We start from the raw sequence: 20,819 nt of genomic DNA on the forward strand, positions 1-20,819 counted from the left end.
CCTCAAAATGACTTGGTTTCATTTATTAGGGTTATATACTAACCTCAAACCAAAAAACACCTCACTCCAAGAACAACTCACGCCTGGCCAATGACCTGAACAACTTCTACTGTCGCTTTGAAAGGCAATGGGACGTTCCATCCCCTGTGACACCTTCCACCAGCCCTGGCCTACCAGTTCCACCTCCCCCACCACAGCAGGAGACAGGACCTCTTTACAGCTACTCACCTCAGAGACCCCTTCTCCCCCTCCACAGTGACAACTCTTTTGATCCTGGAGGGGGACGTCACCAGGCTCTTCAAGGGGCAGAATCCCCGCAAAGCAGCCGGACCAGACTCTGTCTCTCCATCCACCCTGGAGCACTGTGCTGACCAGCTGTCTCCAGTGTTCACAGACATTTTCAACACCTCAATGGAGACACGCCATGTATCAGCCTGCTTTAAATCCTCCACCATCATCCCAGTCCCAAAAAAGCCAAGGACCACAGGATTAAATGATTACAGACCCGTAACCCTGATCTCTGTGGTGATTAAGTCTTTTGAACGCCTTGTGCTGTCCCACCTCAAATCCATCACAGACCCTTTCCCGGACCTCCTGCAGTTCACCTACAGAGCCAACAGGTCAACTTCATCCTCCAGCAACTGGACTCCTCAGGAACCTACGCCAGGATCCTGTTTGTGGATTTCAGCTCTGCCTTCAACATAATCATCGCGGCTCTTCTGCAGGACAAGTTCTCCCAGCTGAGCGTGCCTGACTCCACCTGCAGGTGGATCACAGACTTCCTGTCTGAGAGGAAGCAGCACTCGAAGCTGGGAAAACATGTCTTCGACTCCCGACCATCAGCACCGATTCCCCTCAAGGCTGCGCTCTTTCTCTGCTCTTCTCCCTGTATACCAACAGCTGCACCTCCAGCCACCAGTCTGTCAAGCCCCTGAAATTTGCTGATGACACCACCCTCATTGGGCTCATCTCTGGTGGGGTTGAGTCCGCCTACAGGTGGGAGCTTGACCATCTGGTGACCTGGTGCAGCCAGAACAACCTGGAGCTCGACGCAGTGAAGGCAGTGGAGAGCGGTTGTGGACTTCAGGAAAAATGCAGCCCCACTCATCCCCATCACCCTGTGTGACTCCCCAGTCGACTCTGTGGAGCCATCATCTGCAAGGAGCCAAAGTGGGAGATGAACATCAGCTTCATCATCAAGAAAGCCCAGCAGAGGACATAGTTCCTGCGGCAGCTGAGGAAGTTCAACCTGCCAGGGGCGGCGATGGTGCACTTCACCACCTCCATCACCATCTAGTACGCTGCTGCAACCACCAAGAACAAGGGCAGACTATGTAGTGGAAAAAAACGCATCTAACACTTAAACTGAAGAAGAGAAGTTCGAGAGAGTCGAGGTCTGAAGATATAAGACTTTATTATCACTTGCAAGAAGTGACAACAGAATCTGAGTTGGTTTGGCAAAGAACTCCCGAGCCACTCACGGACCCCTTCTTTTAACCTCTTTCTGTTGGTCGAGAATGTACATCTGTTTCCTCAATTAGGATCCCTTCCTTCCTCCTACACGGTCAATAGTGCAAAGAAGCCATTTGTCTGCATTCTTTGACGTCAGTTACAATAACAAACCTCCCGACGCTAGTCCAGGCCATATTTTAGAGGGGATGTTTGCATTAACAGACCTTCCAATGTCATATGGCCCACGGTCAACAAAGCACTTATTCATGTCTTTGCTGACCCTTGTTTCACACACACTTACTTCATTCATATAGCATATGGGCAAGATAACGAATGTTCTTTCTTATTTAATGGTAGAATATAATGAACATATTTCTTTTAAATGTACTAGTAAATTTATTCCATAACTACAGCATGCAATTTGCTCCCCTGAGAAGGTGATTGGCTGCAATCTACCATCTCTCCAGGACCTGCACGCCTCAGAGTCCTGGAGGCGTCTCTAGGACCCTGAAGCGTGCAGGTATGATTGTGGCTGACCCCTCCCACCCCGGACACAAACTGTTGGATACACTTCCGACTGGCAGGAGGCTGCGGTCCAACAAGGCCAAAACCTCTCGCCACAAGAACAGTTTCTTCCCATCTGCAACTGGCCTCTTCAACAAGGCCTGGGACCCCCACTGAAATGGACTCTCACCCATAGACCATAGAACCATAGACGCTACACAGACCTGTACGCCTTGAATTTTATTGATATTTCAATGCGTTACATTAACGCACATTCTTCATTCTTCTGGACTATTATCCACACATGTTGCACATACTGTTATACTTCATACTCTGAACATTTGCACATTCCTGCATAAACTGTACAGCTCTTTATATTAAAAAAAACATAAAAAATAAATAAATAAATGAAAAACATACTTATTTTACATGTTCTTATTTACTTTACATATTGTTTTCCTGTTTTCTATTTTACATTTATGTTTGCTGTTTGCACCAAACACCAAGACAAATTCCTTGTACGTGTAAACTTACTTAGCAATGAAGACTCAGATATTTTAAAGATCATAGCCAACCCAGTCTTTACCCGTAGACATTGCGTTTCCACCTGCGAAAAAGTCATTGCAGCTCCAACCTTGTGGCTGAAAGGTTGTTTATGCCTCAAAATAATTTGATTCAAAATTTTAAAGACAACACCTTGTTTATGAATATTTTCAGCCATCAAACCTACTTCATCGTACCCATAAAGATAACACTTTATTGACTGCCCAAAGAAAGATGCAGTGGATAGCCCAGAGGAGGACGTTATAAACATTTTTTATTTCTGTGTGTCCTCAATTGAACTTATGAAGTCTCAGTTGACATTATGTCCAAATAAGAACCTGCATAACCACGCAGGTGACTATGTGTGAAGAAAAAAGAACATGTACCAACTAATCACAAAAGAACATATGGATCACAAAGAACAAGAAAAAAGAACAACATGAACGCAACTAATCACAAAAGAACCTATGGATCACAAAGAACTGTTTAATCCTCACGTTCCAACCAGAGGCGCTCCACGGCTATTGACGCATGCTCCAACGGCCGATGATGCAACAGAGTCCATCCTGGGACGAGAGCGAATAAATTGGCTCAGCTCTCTAGAGAGAACTGAGCATTTCCTCAGTAATATGTTGTGTTGTTGCTTTGTAACTGCTTCTCTTGTACAAGATTTGCCCCACGGTGGGCACCAAATTAATGTTAAAACTATTCAATTCTAAACTTTGTTCGTGGACGGACTAATCGTTACAGAGGAGATGCGAGACCAATACTTCAGCCACATACAGGATCAAGAGATCCCTTAGGCAAGCAACGCCTGAGATCGTGTTTAACTTCACAGGAGGAGAAACAGACTGGTGCCTCATAAGAGAATTGCCCAGGGGAGGACGTGGTGGATAGCCCAGAGGAGGACGTAGTGGTGGTGGATGGCCCAGAAGAGGAGGTGGTGGTGGTGGTGGACAGCCCAGAGGTGGACATGGTGGTGGTGGATTGCCCAGAGGTGGACATGGTGGTGGTGGATGGCCCAGAGGTGGACATGCAACCATTACTATTACTATTGTATAACTGTTTGAACATCATTGGTACACTGTATATAGTTGTATATACAGTAGTTGTTGTCATTATGTTGTTCTGACTCTGTGTTGAATAAAATATCCTATGTTGCACGTATGAAAATATGGGATGGGATTTATTGGCCCTTTAAAGGTATTTCAACAGGTAAAAAGGACTGGGTGGACTATAATCTTTAAAATATAACTCATGAATGAAACCAAGTCTTTTGAGCCATAATTTAACTTTCAGTGACAAGGTAGGAGCTGTAATCACTGTTTGGCAAGTGGAAAACTGCATAGTAAACACATATACACATCGGAAACAATACTATAATATTGAATATAATCACCTAAATGTCATATGACATACATCAACTGCAAACACTTCCTTGGCCACAATTGTGATCATTCTGTTACAAGCGACGTCAAAGTTTCAAAAAGACACATCCCTTTGCAATCACCAAGGACATAGAGTTCTGTGTATTCACACGTTACGACGGTTAGATCCAGGTAAAAGCAGCTGTAGACGGATAGAAACCAGCTTTAACAGATACAGCTTTAACAGGCTGCGCTCCCCTGGACGAAAATCACTTTTCGACAAGCAATCACGCTTTGGCACGACACCGGGGGGCGGCACAAGGGGGAGGCTAGCAAATGGCATATCCGTGCAGGAAACAGTAGGAGGGCAGTGTAGGAAACAGTAGGAGGGCGGGCTAAAAATACTCTGGAGAGAAGACAGATGTTGAAAATAACTGCTGCATGCTTGTAACAGTTTTGCATTTTTATAACCCCCATTGTTTTTTGGTTGGGGTTTTTTTCGCAAAAAGCCTCACAGACTTGAGTATTACTTTTAGTGAACATTGCACATTTAGCCCAGAAGAACGACTGGCACATCCTACACAAAGCCACAACAACACCGGCACCACCATGCAGGCTCAAGTCTCGCCATCCCTACAACAAGGCAGCACAAGAGATGCTACAGTCGATTCCCTGACGACTTGTCCAAGGACGCCTGGCTGGCAGCATCCTGGAGACAATCGTGGGAGTCAGTTGCGCCCTCCCGCATCCAACGATACATCCGGGACCCAGGAGGAGGTGTAAAAGGAGAAGACATGCCACGCCACCTATGGACCTCGCTGAACCGCCTGCGTACTGGCGTCGGGCGCTTCAAGTCCTCTCTAAAGAAGTGGGGCCTATCCGACAGTGCGTCATGCGAGTGTGGCGAACCTGAACAGACTGCCGAGCACATAATCACCAGCTGCCCCCTATACAGCCCACCCTCAGAAGCTGGCCTTTTTGACCTAGGACTGGAGACGAGGGCGTGGCTATATGACACTGAGTTGGCCATCTGATGATATACGAAAGAAGAAGAACATTGCACCGCAGTTCTATAACTTATGATGTTTAGTGTAGATGTTTAGCATAAAGATCAATGGAACCACAGTAAGAAAACGCACAGCGGAGTTTATGGCAGGCATTCCATCATTGTAAGGAAGAAACTATTGATGCTGAATACATAAAAATAACAATGTTATACGTGTGATTATATGTGTGTATGACATCAATGTATTCCAGAAGCTCCGTAATTTACTCGTCAACACGAATACATGGAAAATTAAGTTTTGAAATATCTCCAAAAAGTGTAATAGTACAAACATATGTTATAAGTTTAGATCTGCAACAACAACAGGCCCTGCCCAGTCACAATCTAAGTGGGCTCTGCAGCCACAGAAATCCGTACACACTTAGTCAAGGATACACATGGATGCAAAATATTCTGTTCAAATTACAAGCTACATTAACACTGACAGCAGCTGAACACACTACTATCTGAAAATTTAAGTAATGTTTGAGACAGCACAGCTTGGGTTAGACAATAGACTTGAGCTCCCTTAAAAGCACTGAAAGCTGAAATCGGGGGGATCGTAAAAAGTACAAATTTATTAAACATTATCTTACGAACGATATTTCCACTCCTACAATGGAAAAATTAAAGTTAAAAGTTTCACCGGATGTGCTGCCTTCTCTGTCTCTGAGCCAGTCACAGCCCACATAAGGTGCAACATGCATAAGCTGAGGCATATAAATGTTCAGATTGCATATAAATGCTCAGATTTCTCGGAGGACTGCTTTTTGAAGCCTTTAAACATGTTTGCCAATTGTGTTCAAGGTCAAGGTGAATGAAAGTTTACATCTTCAATTTTGCAAATATGTTAAAATTTTGATTTTGATGGAAATTGCATTGGTACGTTTATTTTTTTTTTAACCTAGGGCCCAAGCGTGTGTGTTTGTGTGTGTGCTTGTTCGTGCGTGCGTGTGCGTGCGTGCGTGTGCATGTGTGAGTGCGTGCGTGCGTGTATACTGTATGTGAGAGAAAGACAGAGAGAAAGTATGTTGTATTGCCATCTTTATATATAGTAAGATATGTCTGCATCGATGCACCATGCATCCCCGTGCATCCATTCTTTGGGTGCCGAAGGTAGAGGTTGGTGCATGCCACCGGCACCCGACCTCTTGTCCTGTCTCTGGGCTACTTTCATTCTTCAGCTCCTCCTTCTCGGAGCCCGCTATTGTGCCTACAGAGCCTACTCACTACATGGTTGGAAAGTCGATAAGCGCCAAGGTAAAAAAATTTCCCAGAGGGTCTTTCTTTTCCTTTCCCTCATTCTGTCGGGTGGTTCTGACTGTCGTCTCTTCCCGAATTTCTATACTACCTTTTGCCTCCCTTTGGGTAAAGACAGAGCCTCTTTGGCCCTCCAATCCACCTAAGGACCCTAGGTTAACGTGGAGAGGTACCAATTCTCAACTTGGACATCCCTTGTTCTGTCAGAGGTCCTTTCGCCATCACACAGGATTTGTTTACTCCTCTTAATGCCTGTTAGCTTAGACCAGAGGACAATGTCTGGTCTGAGGCTCGTGTAGGCTATCTCCTCTGGGAATTTTAGCTGCTTCTTCAGGTCTGCCCTCATCTCCCAGCCGCTTGCTGAAGCCAGGATGCCTTTGCCCTTTAGTCCTGCTGCAGCGCTCTCTCCTGTCCTGACAAAGTGGATAAAGTTAGGTCCGCTAGAAAGTTGCTTCGCCTTCTTTCTTGCCTGCTCCATGCCATCCACCAATTGAGCCAGGATCTTGTCATGTCGCAACCTGTCCCCACCTGCCAAGCTTGACATGATAAGAGGACATGCTCCAGGTTAGCTGATTTTCCACATAGCATGCACTTGGGGCTCTCTTCTAACCCCCATGTGTGGAGGTTTGATGGAGTAGGCAGGATATCATATACAGAACACATCAGGAACTTTATTCGGTGTCCTTCCATGCTCCAGATGTCCTGCCAGGTCAAGGCCCTCTCTCGCATGCCCTCCCACATTGTCCAGCTGCTTTGTTTCTTCATGGCTACAGCCTTGACATGCCGAATCTCCTCCTCTGCCTTGCAGACCTCCTCCTGCACCATGCTGCGCCATTACTTTGGGTCAGCATTGTTCCAGCTCATTCTGGTGGAGCAACCCAGTCCCAGCCTGCCCTGGGCTACTGTCCCCACGTTATTTGCCTGGTGCAGTTGACCCTCTGCCTCTGTCAGTGCTCTGCTGGCTGACCACTTGTGGCCTGTCCTGACCACAATGCCTGCCTGCCGTACTCTCTCGTCCTTGCTGTCTCGCAGCATCATGGCCTGACGTGTCTTTGTCGCCTTATACTCCCCGACCACTGATGTCACAGGCAGCTGCAGCTTGCTGTACAGCCTGTGCTGTACAGTCCAATGGAGAAAAAGCTTCTAGGGACGCCCAGCCATCTCCTCAGGTAGGTGTTTATCTTCCTTTCCAGCCCCTCGACGGTGGCTACAGGTACCTCATTGACTAGCAGAGGCCTGAGCAGTCTAGGGAGGACCCCGTGCTGGTAACTCCAGGCTTTATACTTGCCAGGTAGGCCGCTCTTCTCCAGTGATGTCATCCAGGTGTCTGTTTGGATAAGCATCTCCCTCACTCTCTGCCTATCATTGAGGTCTGCTCTGTACCACTTCCCCATGCTCTTTACTGGTTCTCTTGGACTGTTGGGATGATGGTATCTTTGATCTTGAAGCGGAACCAGTTCTGTACACACCCCTTTCTCAGTACCAGGCCTCTGGACTTTTCGGGTTTGAATCTCATCCTTGCCCACTCAGTGAGCTCAACCAAGTCCTCCAAGATCCATCTACCTTCAGGTACTGTTTTGCCGTGATGTTGAGGTCATCCATGAATGCTCTTACAGGTACCTGTTGGATGCCGGTCGCCAGCACCGCACCCCGGCGCAACTTCTCTGCTGACTTGACAAGAAGGTTCATCGCTGCGAAAAACAGGATCACTGAAATCGTGCAGCCGGTGACAATGCCCACCTCCAGTCTCTGCCAGTCAGTGGTGAAGTCTCCGCAGGTCAAACGCATTTTAAACTTGTTGAGGTAGTACTGCAAGAGCTTCTGGAATTGCTCTGGGACAGGTCTTCAGCATCAGTTCCACTAGCTTGTGGGGTATCGTCCCAGAGGCATTTGTTAGATCCAGCCACAAGACTGCCAGGTCACCACGGTTTCTCTCTGCGTCTTCAATGATCTTGGTGATCACGCTGGTATGCTCAAGATAGCCCGGCACCCCTGGCACGCCACCCTTCTGGACTGACGTGTCCATGTACCCATTGTCTAACATGAAAGTGGTCAGCCTCTTCGCCAGAAGATCTTGACTTCAATGTTGAGGAGTGAGATAGTATGGAATTGCTTGATCCCTTTCAAGTTTTCTTCCTTAGGAATGAAGCATCCCTCCACAACCAACCAGTCATCAGCAAGGAGGTCCTTCCTCAGTGCCACTCTCAGTAACTTCCAGAGTCGTTTCCTGAGCCTTTCGCAGTACTTATACACCTTGTAGGGGATACCGATTTTGCTCTGGCCTTCTTGAGAAAGGTGTTCACTTCCTGCCAGCTTGGTTCCTCAACTCTGAAAAGGATAGTTGGTTCTGCTGGTTTTATGAGTTTCTCCATCTCTTCCAAGCTGTCCTCCCTTCTGGGATCACTGTGGACCTGACGGAGGTGACCCTCCAACTCCTCCTTTGTTACTTTCAGCTCCCCTGATCTTTTGTCACCCAAAAGTCTTGACAGGTATTTGAATGGGTTCTTGGTGAAGTCTGTCCTCTCCTTCATCTGTCGCTTCCTTTTCCTGCGGTGACATTCAGCACTTCGCAAGGTCTTGAAGCGCTCCCTCAGGTTGTCTCGGATCTCCGTCAGTGCTGGTCTCTCCTCCGCTGCTGCTTCAAGCGTCCTGTTTTCCTCTGGCGGGGTGTTTGTTCTTGCTCTCTACTCTCTGCTTCCTTTCCAAAGCGATCAGCACCTATACTCCAGATGATCGACGCCATGGCCTTGAGCTTCTTCCCTTCATCTCCTGCCAATGCTGTTTCCAGCACCTGGCCCACATCGTTATCAAACATCTCCCCCTCCTTCCTTGCTCCTGCAGCTGGCCAGTTCACTCGTTCTTTTCGGACCTCTCTCATGCCGGTGTTCTGTCCAGGTTGTCTAGTGTCCTGTGTGCCTTCCATCTCTGTCTGGTGCCTCTAATACATGAGCAATGCATTGCACAAAAGTTATGCATTGCACAACAGTGTATGGAAATTCCTTTACTCTTTACTCTTTATTAAAAACTGATACAAGCAAGCAGAAGTTCAACATATTCAACAAAGAAATTCTCTTCAATGAAGCCTCCTGGTATTTCAAACCAATTCCATTTGGTGTGAACAGGATGTCACACTTGGGAGATGTGTTCTTCTCTCTTTACATTAAAACATGCCCATTTGTTCACGGTTCTGAAAATGCCATTGTGGCTGTTTCGCCTACCACACACCATCCAAGTGGCATGCTCAGGGACCTGCGCAGAGACACAGAAGACAGGGGTTGTAGACACCATTTATTGTAGAGATAGGGCTAGTTGCAATGAACCCAGGAGCAGATAGACATGTGTTATGACAGGGGCTCCTCCCCTGAGTGAGTGTGGGGATGGGGGTTTTACCCGCTGCTCTTTAGACCAACAGGTATTGAGCCAATCTGATCCTGGATCCACCAGTTAGCTAGATCCAGGTCAGGTGTGGCTGCTCAAACCACACCATCTCCACACTACATACCCCCGACACCAAAACTGAGGCCAGGGAGAATACCTGACCGAAGCCTACTTTGCAAGCCAAAGAGTTTTCAGTGTACTCTGCTCACTCAGATTGATTATTTTTTTCATAAAATCTAAAGTCCTATTATGGGAGAAATTTCCTATAACTTTCAACGGTAATATATAAGTATTATCTTGCCTACACGCTATATGAATCAAATAGGTGTGGGGAAATATTGAGTAAAGAAGATACCACTCTTCCCCAGTGCTGATACAGTATGCTACCACTGTAGATGTTAAGGGGCGAATGAGTACCGTGGCTCTGTGGAATGTGTAGAGTTAACATGTTCCATATGTGGAGACACAAGCTCAGGACCAGAAGGAGAACAAGGATCCAGTGGACAGATTTCCATATAAGGAGTGAAGTATGGATGATAGATGTGTAGAATGGTACATATAAGCCAGCCTTGGGAGAGGCTCCTGAGGTTTTACAAACCAACTCAGGCTTTAATGTTACTTGTTCACAAGTGATAATAAAAGTCTTTATCTTTCAAACATCGGCTTCCTCGATCTCTCTCTTATTTTGTTAAAGTGTTAGAGTAAAGTTTATCTACCACACTATCTGTGTATTCAACTTTCCTCAAGCGCTTTCCTACTACACCCATTGACTCACTGGTGGCTCCAGGGCGTCTTCGGACAGCCCTTCCGTGTCCCTACCCTGTGCCAAAGAGTCCCTGTTCAGGTGTCAGTGTGGCAGTTTCGCCGACAATGCGCTACCCAAGTGCCGTGTTCAGTAACCTCCGGCACAGAGACACAAAAGACGACGGTTGTAGACAGCAGTTTATTGTAGAGAGAGGGCTAGTTGGAATGAGCCCAGGAGAAGATAGACATGGGTAATGACAGGGGCTCCTCTCCCGAGTGAGTGTGGGGATGGAGGTTTAACCTGCTGCTCGTTAAACCAACCTACGAGCAACAGGTATGCAGCCTCTCTGATTTTTCGATCCACCAATTACCTAGATCCAGGTCAGGTGTGGCGGCTCAAACCACACCATCCCCACACCACACCCATAAATACTCTGTGGATAAATTGAGATTCAAGTCAGATAGTACTAGAGCACAACACAGAGCATAGAACACGTTCCCTTGGACTCAAGCCCAGTGTTTTCGTTACTAACACTTAGGGTGAGCAGGGATTTGTACTGTGATTCAGGCATTTCTTGGCCATACTTGTGACCCCTCACAACAATATTCATACAGTAGTCATATAATACCTTCACATCATAAACTGACATACACGTATTACTCTGCCACATGTTATCTGTAATAATCATGGAAAATGAGAGATTTTATAAACATAAATGGCGTTTAGAGCTAAAATGCTATGCATTCATGTTCTTGAAACTCTCTCCTGAATCTCATTAGACCAAGTTACGAAACTGGACAAGCTTAGCTTGTCTTTGTCACTGCACACATCAGAACACATGCATCTGGCTGCCTACACACACACACACACACACACACACACACAAGCAATTAATGGAGGCTGTGAAATGTGTTCTCTGCTTTTTTCCAATCAAGGCTTGTCCTTCCTCTGGGGGGCAGGCCAGGAGCGGTGGGCACCTTACAGCGCCCGGGGACCAACTTCAGTGTCCATCGCTGGTCAGACAATGTTTCTTGTCATCATATAGTCATTCTTTCTATTTCGATTGTGACTAGGTTTGTCTAAAAGGCCCTTTTACTTAACTCTTGCTCTAAGTGATATCGTATCATTTTCCTTCCCTTTCTCTGACAAGACTTTTTGTGTCTGGAGAGTGACATGGTAGTTCACCAGGTCCAAAGCACAATATAATCACTATCGAAAGAGATTGGTAGAAAAGGAAGGACAAAACCAACCTGAGTGTACAGGTTGTTCCTCACATTTAATCAAATTAAACATTTGCAGTGACAAAATTAAAATCACGCCTCATTTTTGTTGTGAGGAATAAGTAAAAAACAAAATAAAATAGCACACTGGCATCTATATCATTTCTCATACTCTGTCTCATGCAAACAGGCAAACAATCTTAACACATTTATAGACACAGACCTTGACCACAACACACACTCAATTTAAAACAAGGATCATGTTGAGCTTCAGGAGTGAGGCAACGGCAAGCTGAAAACAGGAGAAATCTCATGAGAACAAAACCTGATAGTGGTACTGCAGAGTGACAGTATCTAGGACATTTTAATGTGCTGGGGTGTGCTTTTGATGTACAAATGTACCATTTAAAAGTTGATTTACAGCAGAAAACATACATCTGACCTCGTAGAAGTGAACACAATAGAAACTTGCAGCGTTAATCTACCTGAAGTGATAGCCTAACTTGTGCACCTGGGTGATAGCATGTTGAATCCTTGGTAAATGATATTAAAACCCCTTTATAGCCGACATCACCTGTAAGAATTTAGTGAGGAGTAACCGTAATGACTTATTGGATTCATGAAAGACTATTCAAGCGAAAGTGAAAATCTGATGATGACCCAGCGATATGCACATTTCACACAACCACAGCATCTTTATAGCACTCGATATACGTATATAAAGGAGGGGGCAAATGGCCACGGTGTGAATGCAGAGAGGCACATGTTTGTTCTGTTGGGTAATAAAGGTCTGTTCAACACCTTCCATACAAAAAAAATGTCACAACACGCATAATATGAAAACAAGGAAAAAGTACACATCATGGCAGGAGGTAAACAAAAGTGAATCAAATCTTCATTAGTGTCCTCCGATTAGATAAGTTTTTTTGTTGGCTTTTCTAGTTGTCGATGTCGGCATCCTTCAAGGTCATTATCTTTCATTAACTCTTAACTCTCACTTTTCCTTTCATTCATACTGTCCTTCGACTCATTTGACAGAGGGGAGAAGACGCCACTTGAAATTCATCAGTTTTTCAACTGTGGACACGCTTCTCAAGGCATTTCTCTTCTTGGCTTTCTGTACATGTATAACCCTGTGCCCAATTTTCCTGCTCCTGACCCCGCCCCCATCCAACCCACATGTATCTACCCCTTACTGTTTAACCCTAGAACCCCAAACCACAACCCCCAGCCCAGGTTTCACAGTGAGCCCCATCATAGCTCATCGTGGGCCGATTCGTCAGCCTTCAGTTTGAACTCGGCCTCCGTGATGGTCCCGTCTCCGTTCCGGTCCTGGTTGGAGAACATGTTGTCGATGATGCGATAGGGGTCGAATCCCGGGGCCAGGCGACCTTTTCCCTCGCTCACCTGACGCATGATGTAGTTGGTGAACTACAGCGGTGGGAGGAAACAGGAAAGAGGGAAGGGGAGGACGACAGAGAAAGGGGATGGCAATTGTAATCATCTCACTACAAACATGGGATGGATATAGGAGACGGGGAGCGTGATGGCAGGCATGTCCACTTGGTGATTCGTACCTCCGAGGGCTCCACCTGTTTGTTGTCGTCCGTGTCCATCTCACTGAAGAGGTCAGGTGTGGTGTCATCGTTCCAGATGAACATGTAGCCTTCGGGGAGTCCCTCCTCCATGTCGATCAGCTCAATGTCGAAGACCAGCACGGCACTTCCTGGAACTTCATCGGCTGAAAGTGGGCACACACACACACACACACACACACACACACACACACACACACACACACACACACACACACACACACACACACACACACACACACACACACACACACACACACACACACACACAACAACACAAACATGTTGGGAAATGTTGTATTTATTAAATTATTTTTGTTTTTTTGTCTTGTGAGTGTGTGCAGCACTTACTGACTCCTCTCTCCCCGTAGCCCAGGTGAGGAGGAATGATGAGGTGTCTCTTCTCCCCGACGCACATGTCCTTCAGTCCGTCCTCCATGCCTGGCACCACCTGGTTGGCTCCCAGAACAATGTTGTATGTCTTTCCATAGTTATGTCTGGAAAATGAGGGACAGCAGGAGACGAGAAACAACGGTACCATTGTCTAGGATTAGATAAATGGTTTTGAAAATTTGAGAGGATTCATTGATTGACGGCTGTCTATCATAACCAATACTCACGTGGAGTCGATGGGCGAGCCGTCCATCAGCGATGCGTTGTAGTGGTACTTGACAAAGTCTCCTTTCTTGGACAGCTTCTTGCACACCTCTGGCTTGAAAGTAACGGTGACCTTGGTGGTGTCAGACGGGTTGTGGAAGTCTATGATGTGGACGTCAAACACCAGCACCGCCGACCCTGGGATCTTAGAACCTATATGACAAAAGGGAACCAGAGGTGTATGAAATGACATGAGCAGTTGGTGCGTGAGTATTGAAGAAATGCAAAGTAAAAACACTCACCTGTCCCTTCCTCTCCATAGGCCAGATGCGGGGGGATTGTGATGGTGCGTCTCTCCCCGATGCAGACCCCGATCAGGCCCTCATCCATGCCAGCGATCACATAGCCCCGACCCACGTACGTGTCATAGGTACGGTTACGGGAGTAGCTGGAGAATGCACAAAGCTAATTGTTTATATTATAATATAATACAATAATATAAACAGGAAGAGGGATGATCACCAACTACATTCTTTCCCAGTTGGTGGGACATCGAGAGAGATTGCGGCCGAAACAATGCAAAGCTAATACAACAGAGCCAGAATGGGGATCTGTACGTTCACTGATGCAATCTTCTTGATCTGCAGTTGATCTACAGCTACAGGAGACCTGCAAAAGCCTCAGAGAGCCCAGCTGGCTTCTCGTGCATTTCAAATCTTACTCGTACTTCCTCTTTCGCAAACAATCAAAGAAAGGAAAGGCTCAAGAGCTGCGAGGAAGTGAAACTAGACCGGAAAGCAGATATGGTAGCTGTTTGGATGCTTATTTTTACACTTCCCCATTTATTTTAGAAAACATTCAAATGATTGATATCCAATATTATTAAAATCTATTTCATTTTGTATTTTAATTTCTATTTGTGTTCAATTATGTTTGTGCATGCACTTGGAATTTGGCTGCTACTATTGGAAACGAAAGTCGATAGTGGAATCTATCGTCATCCTTTGTTTACAGTAGTGGTGCAACATACAAAGCTTTTGGTTTTATCTTCAAGTTCCAGGTCAGTTGAACAAGTCGGGTTTAGTTCCCACAGTTAGAGCTGAGCTTATCCATGCAGTGTATGGCAAGCTGCTGCCACCTAGAGGTCACTTTGGGGAATACCAGGCACAAATTATCACTTTCAATTCCAATAGAGCGGAGTGGTGATGAATCAAACATTGTTCTGTCCAAAACATTTGGACAAAACAACAAAAAAAAAAATCACAGTAATTATTAAGATCACACGACATGTCTTTGTAGCACAAAAAATGGCAATCTTCAGAAATTCAAAGAAACAGTTTACAACTTAAACTAAGTTGTAAAATAAAACAATATTTATAAAGATCGCCTGATAAGTAATCGTTTTAGTACAAAACAAGGCCATCTTCAGGAAGGTAATTTTTTATCAAGCCAGCGTGACTTTTGTTATGTTTTTATTCCAAAAACAAGCCCATCTTTAGAAAAGTAAAGGTTATTCACTTTAATTTTCTTTTTTTTAAATTTTTTTGAACTTTTGTAATATTAGTCACCATCCTCCAAAGGTTCTAAGAAATTCTTGCGGTGCAAAAATGCCTTCTGTGGCCAATTATAGTTTTCGTGGTTTTGTGAAACGCAGACAAGTTACAGTTTTCCGAGTTTCTATTAAACTCAGCATCGGCTCGCAACGCAGCTGTCTACGGGGGTTGTATGTGAATGCTATGCAGTCCACAAGGCGCAAGTAGCTGGATGTAAATGACTTCCGAGAGACGAAGCTTGGACTTATATAACTTTGAATGATGAATTCACAAAGTGCCCCACTCCTGAAACTAATCAAATCACAGTTTTTCACTAATTTCTGCTGCAAATGTACATCGATATTGATCAAACTCAACAAGACGTCTTAAAAGCCTTGGTTCTATAGAGACCTCAACCATGTCTGTGCTTACTGTGGTTGCTGTGTTTCAGATACTTTTAGCCCGGAAATGCCAAGAAGATTAATAATAAGAAAAAACAATAATAAATAATAAAAAGCTCTAATTTTCTTTTCAATTATGATGCAAGTATGATCTCTTTTATCAGAACAGGCGGTGTGATGCCTTTTTCTCATTTCTTAACTGGATTGGCTGTCAGACAGAGAGTGACCTGATCTACTCCTGTCTTCTGCTTGGTTTTCCACTGAGAAAGCATTGTGGTGTATAGAGGACAGTGGTTGTTTTTTGGGGGGGGGGGGGGTTTTCGCAAATGACAGCACAAAGATGATTTCCTGCTATCTGGAATTCTCTCACGCCTGGGATAAAATTGAATTGCTTGTCTTGTATAGTGAGGTTGGCTCAATGAGAAATTGGTGAAATGACATGTCCAACAGATTTCACCTTCGAAAAAAACATCTTGAACCAAATAACAGTGTCATTTTTCAGAACATGCACGCACCTGGAGTCAAAGAAGGTTCCGTCGAGCAGAGATCCATTGTAGTGGTAGCGTACAAAGTCTCCCGCCTCGCTCTTCCTGGTGCACGACTCTGGCAACTGCTGATTGGTCACTGCGATTCCGTCTCTGGGGTTGTGGAGATCCAGCATCACCACATCAAACACCAGTGAGGCCTGGCCCGGGATGTCACTACCTGGAGGCAGAAGACGGAAAGGAGGACATAGGACAAAGGATATGTGAGAAAACAAGGTAAAAAGCGTAAAGAAAGAAATGCAGATAAGAGAGAGGGAGAAAAAAAAGTGTGAGAGAGAGGTTGACAAACAGGCAAATCATGTTATTAAGCTTAATTCACATTGAAAAGGTGGAAAGAGAGACCGATCAGAGGAGTCAACAGAGTGAACCACAGGTGGAAACGGATCACAGAAGATAGAACCGAAGCTCTCAGGTCCTTAGAGAGTACACACTTTATATATATCGGCGTTTCTGTTATTCGGTAATTGTCCGTTTTTGACCGGAAAAATCTGTCATATTTAAATCTCTCCAGTCTTAATGTCCGGTGAAAATATTTCCCTCCAAGCACTATTTGAATTAGTGCTAGGTGAATCATATAGATAAAAAATCCCGCAGATCTGTTCATTTCCTCACTCGAAAGTTGCAACGGGAAGCCAATCAGTTGGGACGATTTCAAGCTAACTGTTCACTGACCAATCATGTTTGTCGATATAAAACTAAGTCCTGCCCCCTCCCCCGTGGACAGGTTGCGCTTGTAGACACTCTCCAGAGCTCTGACGAGAAGTAGAAAAATGATGTGTCATTAGGACACATACATCCATAGTTTGGCGTTTTTTTGGGATATTTATGTTCCGACCCAAAGTAGACGGTAAATATCCATTGTGTAAAATATGTCGATGGGACGTCCCGACGAAGATGGACAACGTCACAAACTTAATTATTTATTTAGGCCTACTTTCCATATGTGATGTGCTGCCCCCAGGTGTCCCGAGCCTGTAACTACAGCACTTGCTCATGTGTCGTAACTCAAAACTTGGGGAACATGTGATCGAGTGGAAGCTCCATATTTTTGATATGAACAAATAGAACGAACTTGTGATTACTCACCATCTCCATTCTCGCCGTATCCAAGGGAAGGCGGCATTGTGATGATGCGTTTCTCCCCAACACACATCCCTAGAAGCCCCTGATCCATGCCAGCGATCAGCCAGCCGATTCCAACATAAGTGTCATAGGTACGCAGGCGAGTGTGGCTATAAGTTGAAAGGGGGCAAAGGAAAATAATATATCAATAAGTATTACAAAGAATATTTCTTGTTCAATTAAGTCCTTATATTGTTCAGCATATATGCTTATCTACATATGAATGTGTGTGTATCAGTGTCTGTGTTCTGTGTGTATTTGAAGGCTTCTAAATGAGTCCCACCTGGAATCAAAGAGAGTCCCGTCCAGTAGGGTCCCGTTGTAATGGTAGCGCACGTAGTCAGACACCTCCACCTTTCTGGAGCAGGTCGGAGGCGTGTGGTAGGTGTTGATCTGAACACCGTCCTCAGGGTTCCACACGTCCAACAGCAGGACATCAAAATGGAGAATAGAATCGGGAGGAATGAGGTCGCCTGCGGGGGAATGCACATTGGAATTCACTTTGCAATTCTTGTCGTCGTGCTTTAACTTTCAACACAATCTGGCCCCGAATTCCATGTGTGGGTATAGACGTAGATGTATACAAAAGCTGTTGAGGCTTTTTAAGGTGCGGGTCTAATCTACCTAAACAAACCTAAAGATAAATATAATTCTCTGCAGTCTGGATCCCTTTTGTCTTGTTTGCAGTCCACAAGAAAGAACCTCAAGCTGCTGCTCTTCACATGCTCGTATTACAGTCCTGTAACTCAGATGCTTGAGAGGGCTTTTGGCACGGTGCATTAAACAGTCTGTTTCCCATTAAAATAGGATGACGTTTATAAAACACTATTGTATTAATGCACGACTGTGTGTATGCCACTTATTCCACGGGCTAAAACGTGTGGAGGATTTTTAGGGGGACGACCAGCAGCAGATTTGGAGGTGGGGAGGGTGGGGGGGTGTCACCGCTGGGTTGCCAGATGTATGAAAACACTCACAACTCCTACTGTGTTTCCCCCAGCGCCTGCCTTCTGCTCTACCTCCTTTGCTCCCGCCAGCTGATTTCTCTTCCTTTTATCATCCCTTCCTGTTCTCCCCTCGGTTCAAAAATGTAGTAGCAGACACACCCTTGTGGCTCTTACCAGTCCGTACATGCCCCCTCTCTCATGTGAAAACTGACACACACACACACACACACGCTTGCAAACACATACTGTATGTGCACATACTAATAGAGGGACACACACACACACACACACACACACACACACACACACACACACACACACACACACACACACACACACACACACACACACACACACACACACACACACACACACACACACACACACACACCAGTCTGGAGACCTAATTATTGTTTAAAGAAAAGCAAATATCCTCAGTAACACAAACAATTGCATAAAACACAGTAGCTCTTCAACAGTACACACAAATAACAGTTTAAATTCTTGGCAATCTGATACCGGTTCAGATTACAGATTACAGCTGAAAGCTTTTTTTCCGTGACCCTAACTCTGCTTCCTGGTATGTGATGTCACTCCTACGTCGTTCAACATGGATCCTTGGGACCATCCCACTTCCTCCCTTGCTGAAGCTGTACACCAAGCTCATAAAACACTCAGAGTGTAGTTTCCCTCCCGGTCGAATTCACAATTCCTCCCAGTCTAGTCGGTTCCAATACACCAATGGAAACAATAGTTATTCAGCTGCTATTTATTGGCTGACTAACCCTAAACACTGAAAACCAAAGCAGCCAACCAGGTTTGGTGGGACATCTAGGAAGCGTTGGGTATTACATAAAACAAAATGTTAGCAAGGACATGTCCACATGCACTTACCATACCCACGTTTCCCATAGGCCATGTGTGGGGGGATCTTTACCAGGCTCCGCTCATTGACACACATCTTCACCAGGGCTTTGTCCATTCCCTCGATCAGCTGCTTCTTTCCTACATACACATTGTAAGTGCTGCCGCGGTCATAGCTGGAACACAGACACAAAGTCATCATACCTCTACACCTAGAATCACTTACATCACTACACCGAATCGCTTCAAATCCCTTTCATTTCCATGCTTTACAGTGAGTATTATTTCTTGTCACCGTTCCTTGAAGTGAAAGTGCATTTTGATTTTAATCATTATTAGGGCCATGAAAGAAGAAATTACGTTTAAATTGATATTTCTAGATTCTTAAAGCCTGTAGTTTATCATTTGCCTGCGTTCAATGATTTTCCAGGAAGGCAAAATGTGCGGAATATCGAGAGACGGTCGCACATTAAAGACAATCAATAGGCGATTCCAGATTCAAAATGCAAGCGGTTTATTCGTCACAAACATACACATACTTTCATACATATATGCAGTGAAATGTACTCAAATGTGTTAACATATTAGAGCGTCTCAGTTGTCCACCATGTCCAAATTGTTGTGTTCAACTTTTGGTCCTGGCTAGTTGAGATGTCACCGCGGCGCAGGGGGGGACGTTCTCCACACGCACCGAGCCTTGGCTGCCTGCTTGCGTGGCTCGGCCGAGCTGCCCGTGAGCCACGCACTACACTTCCACGCGTCGCGCACGCGTTTACGCTGCACCGTCTCCGGAGACTACACGCGCGGACGGACGGACGGACGGACGGACGGAAAGTTGCCTCTCACCTGGAATCGAACTTCTTGCCGTCGGGGAACGTGCCGATGTAGTGGTAGCGGACGTAGTCGCCGACTTTGACCGCACGCACGCACTGCTCGGGCACGGAGGTCTTCTCGACGAGGATGTCGTCTAACGGGACCGGGGGAGCGTTGCAGGCGGCGAACGCCACCAGAACCGCCAGGAATAGCATCGCGCGGAAGCAGCGGGTCATTTTGCTGAGCGATAGCCGACCGACGCCGATTTCTAAATACCACCGTGTGACCTGTACCGGTGCGCTTCCCCGCCTCTTCCCCCTGCTCCTGCGCCGAACGACTCCCGCTCAGAATCCCGGGGCAGAACCGAATGGGACCGCTTGGTGCACCACGTAGTGCACATGCGCAGTGGAGGCTGTCAACGTGGTAACGTGGGGATGCTCAAACAGCTGCAAACACCCTCCCCGCAGGACCCCTCGAACCGACACGCTCCACCGTCTACAACCCCGCAGATCCTCTCCGTTCGTATCTTTATCAGCGACCAACATGACGGATCGACACACCCGAGTCAAGCGTGGCCCTTGATCACTGTCGGGTCTCAAAGGGCTTCACGAGCTATTCAATGCACATTGAAATCAACAGCATCCCATAGTCCTGGTCCCAATCCCAAACTCCAGAAGAAAACATGTGGAGTGGTTTAAAATGGAAGACACATTAAGGGCCACACAATACGGGATCGATCGGCCTTCCAGCACGGCCGGACAATGGCCACTGAGCGGGCAACATTATCAATATTATATGAGCGGTATTAGCTCATATTCTACATAATAGAGCTGGTGTAAGTGGGGCTTGTCAAAGAGAAGTTGGGGGGTGGCCCTCCCTGTCTCTCCCA

At 45.8% G+C, this 20,819-nt stretch overlaps 1 protein-coding gene across 1 annotated transcript; it reads right to left on the reverse strand.

Annotated features, from left to right (window-relative positions):
- Window positions 1-11,551: 11,551 nt before the first annotated feature.
- Window positions 11,552-20,260, reverse strand: fkbp9 (FKBP prolyl isomerase 9). The gene is made up of 10 exons (XM_080017739.1): window positions 19,964-20,260; window positions 19,148-19,293; window positions 17,590-17,779; window positions 17,271-17,416; window positions 16,155-16,344; window positions 14,009-14,154; window positions 13,730-13,919; window positions 13,461-13,606; window positions 13,092-13,255; window positions 11,552-12,945 (listed from the first exon to the last, which is right to left on the reverse strand). The coding sequence occupies exons 1-10, from the start codon at window positions 20,164-20,166 to the stop codon at window positions 12,769-12,771; spliced, it is 1,698 nt and encodes a 565-aa protein (XP_079873865.1). The 5' UTR covers window positions 20,167-20,260; the 3' UTR covers window positions 11,552-12,768.
- Window positions 20,261-20,819: the final 559 nt, after the last annotated feature.

Source organism: Zeus faber (assembly GCF_960531495.2).
Source record: "Zeus faber genome assembly, chromosome: 1".
Taxonomy (NCBI): Eukaryota; Metazoa; Chordata; class Actinopteri; order Zeiformes; family Zeidae; genus Zeus; species Zeus faber.

Bases quoted from the DNA above. Each gene is read 5' to 3' on its own strand.
- fkbp9 (XM_080017739.1), bottom strand. From the start codon at position 20,166: ATGACCCGCTGCTTCCGCGCGATGCTATTCCTGGCGGTTCTGGTGGCG. The intron at 19,294-19,963 runs GTGAGAGGCAAC...TCTGTGTTCCAG, and splicing joins GGCAAGAAGTTCGATTCCAG to CTATGACCGCGGCAGCACTT. The intron at 17,417-17,589 runs GTGGGACTCATT...TTCAACTTATAG, and splicing joins GGGACTCTCTTTGATTCCAG to CCACACTCGCCTGCGTACCT.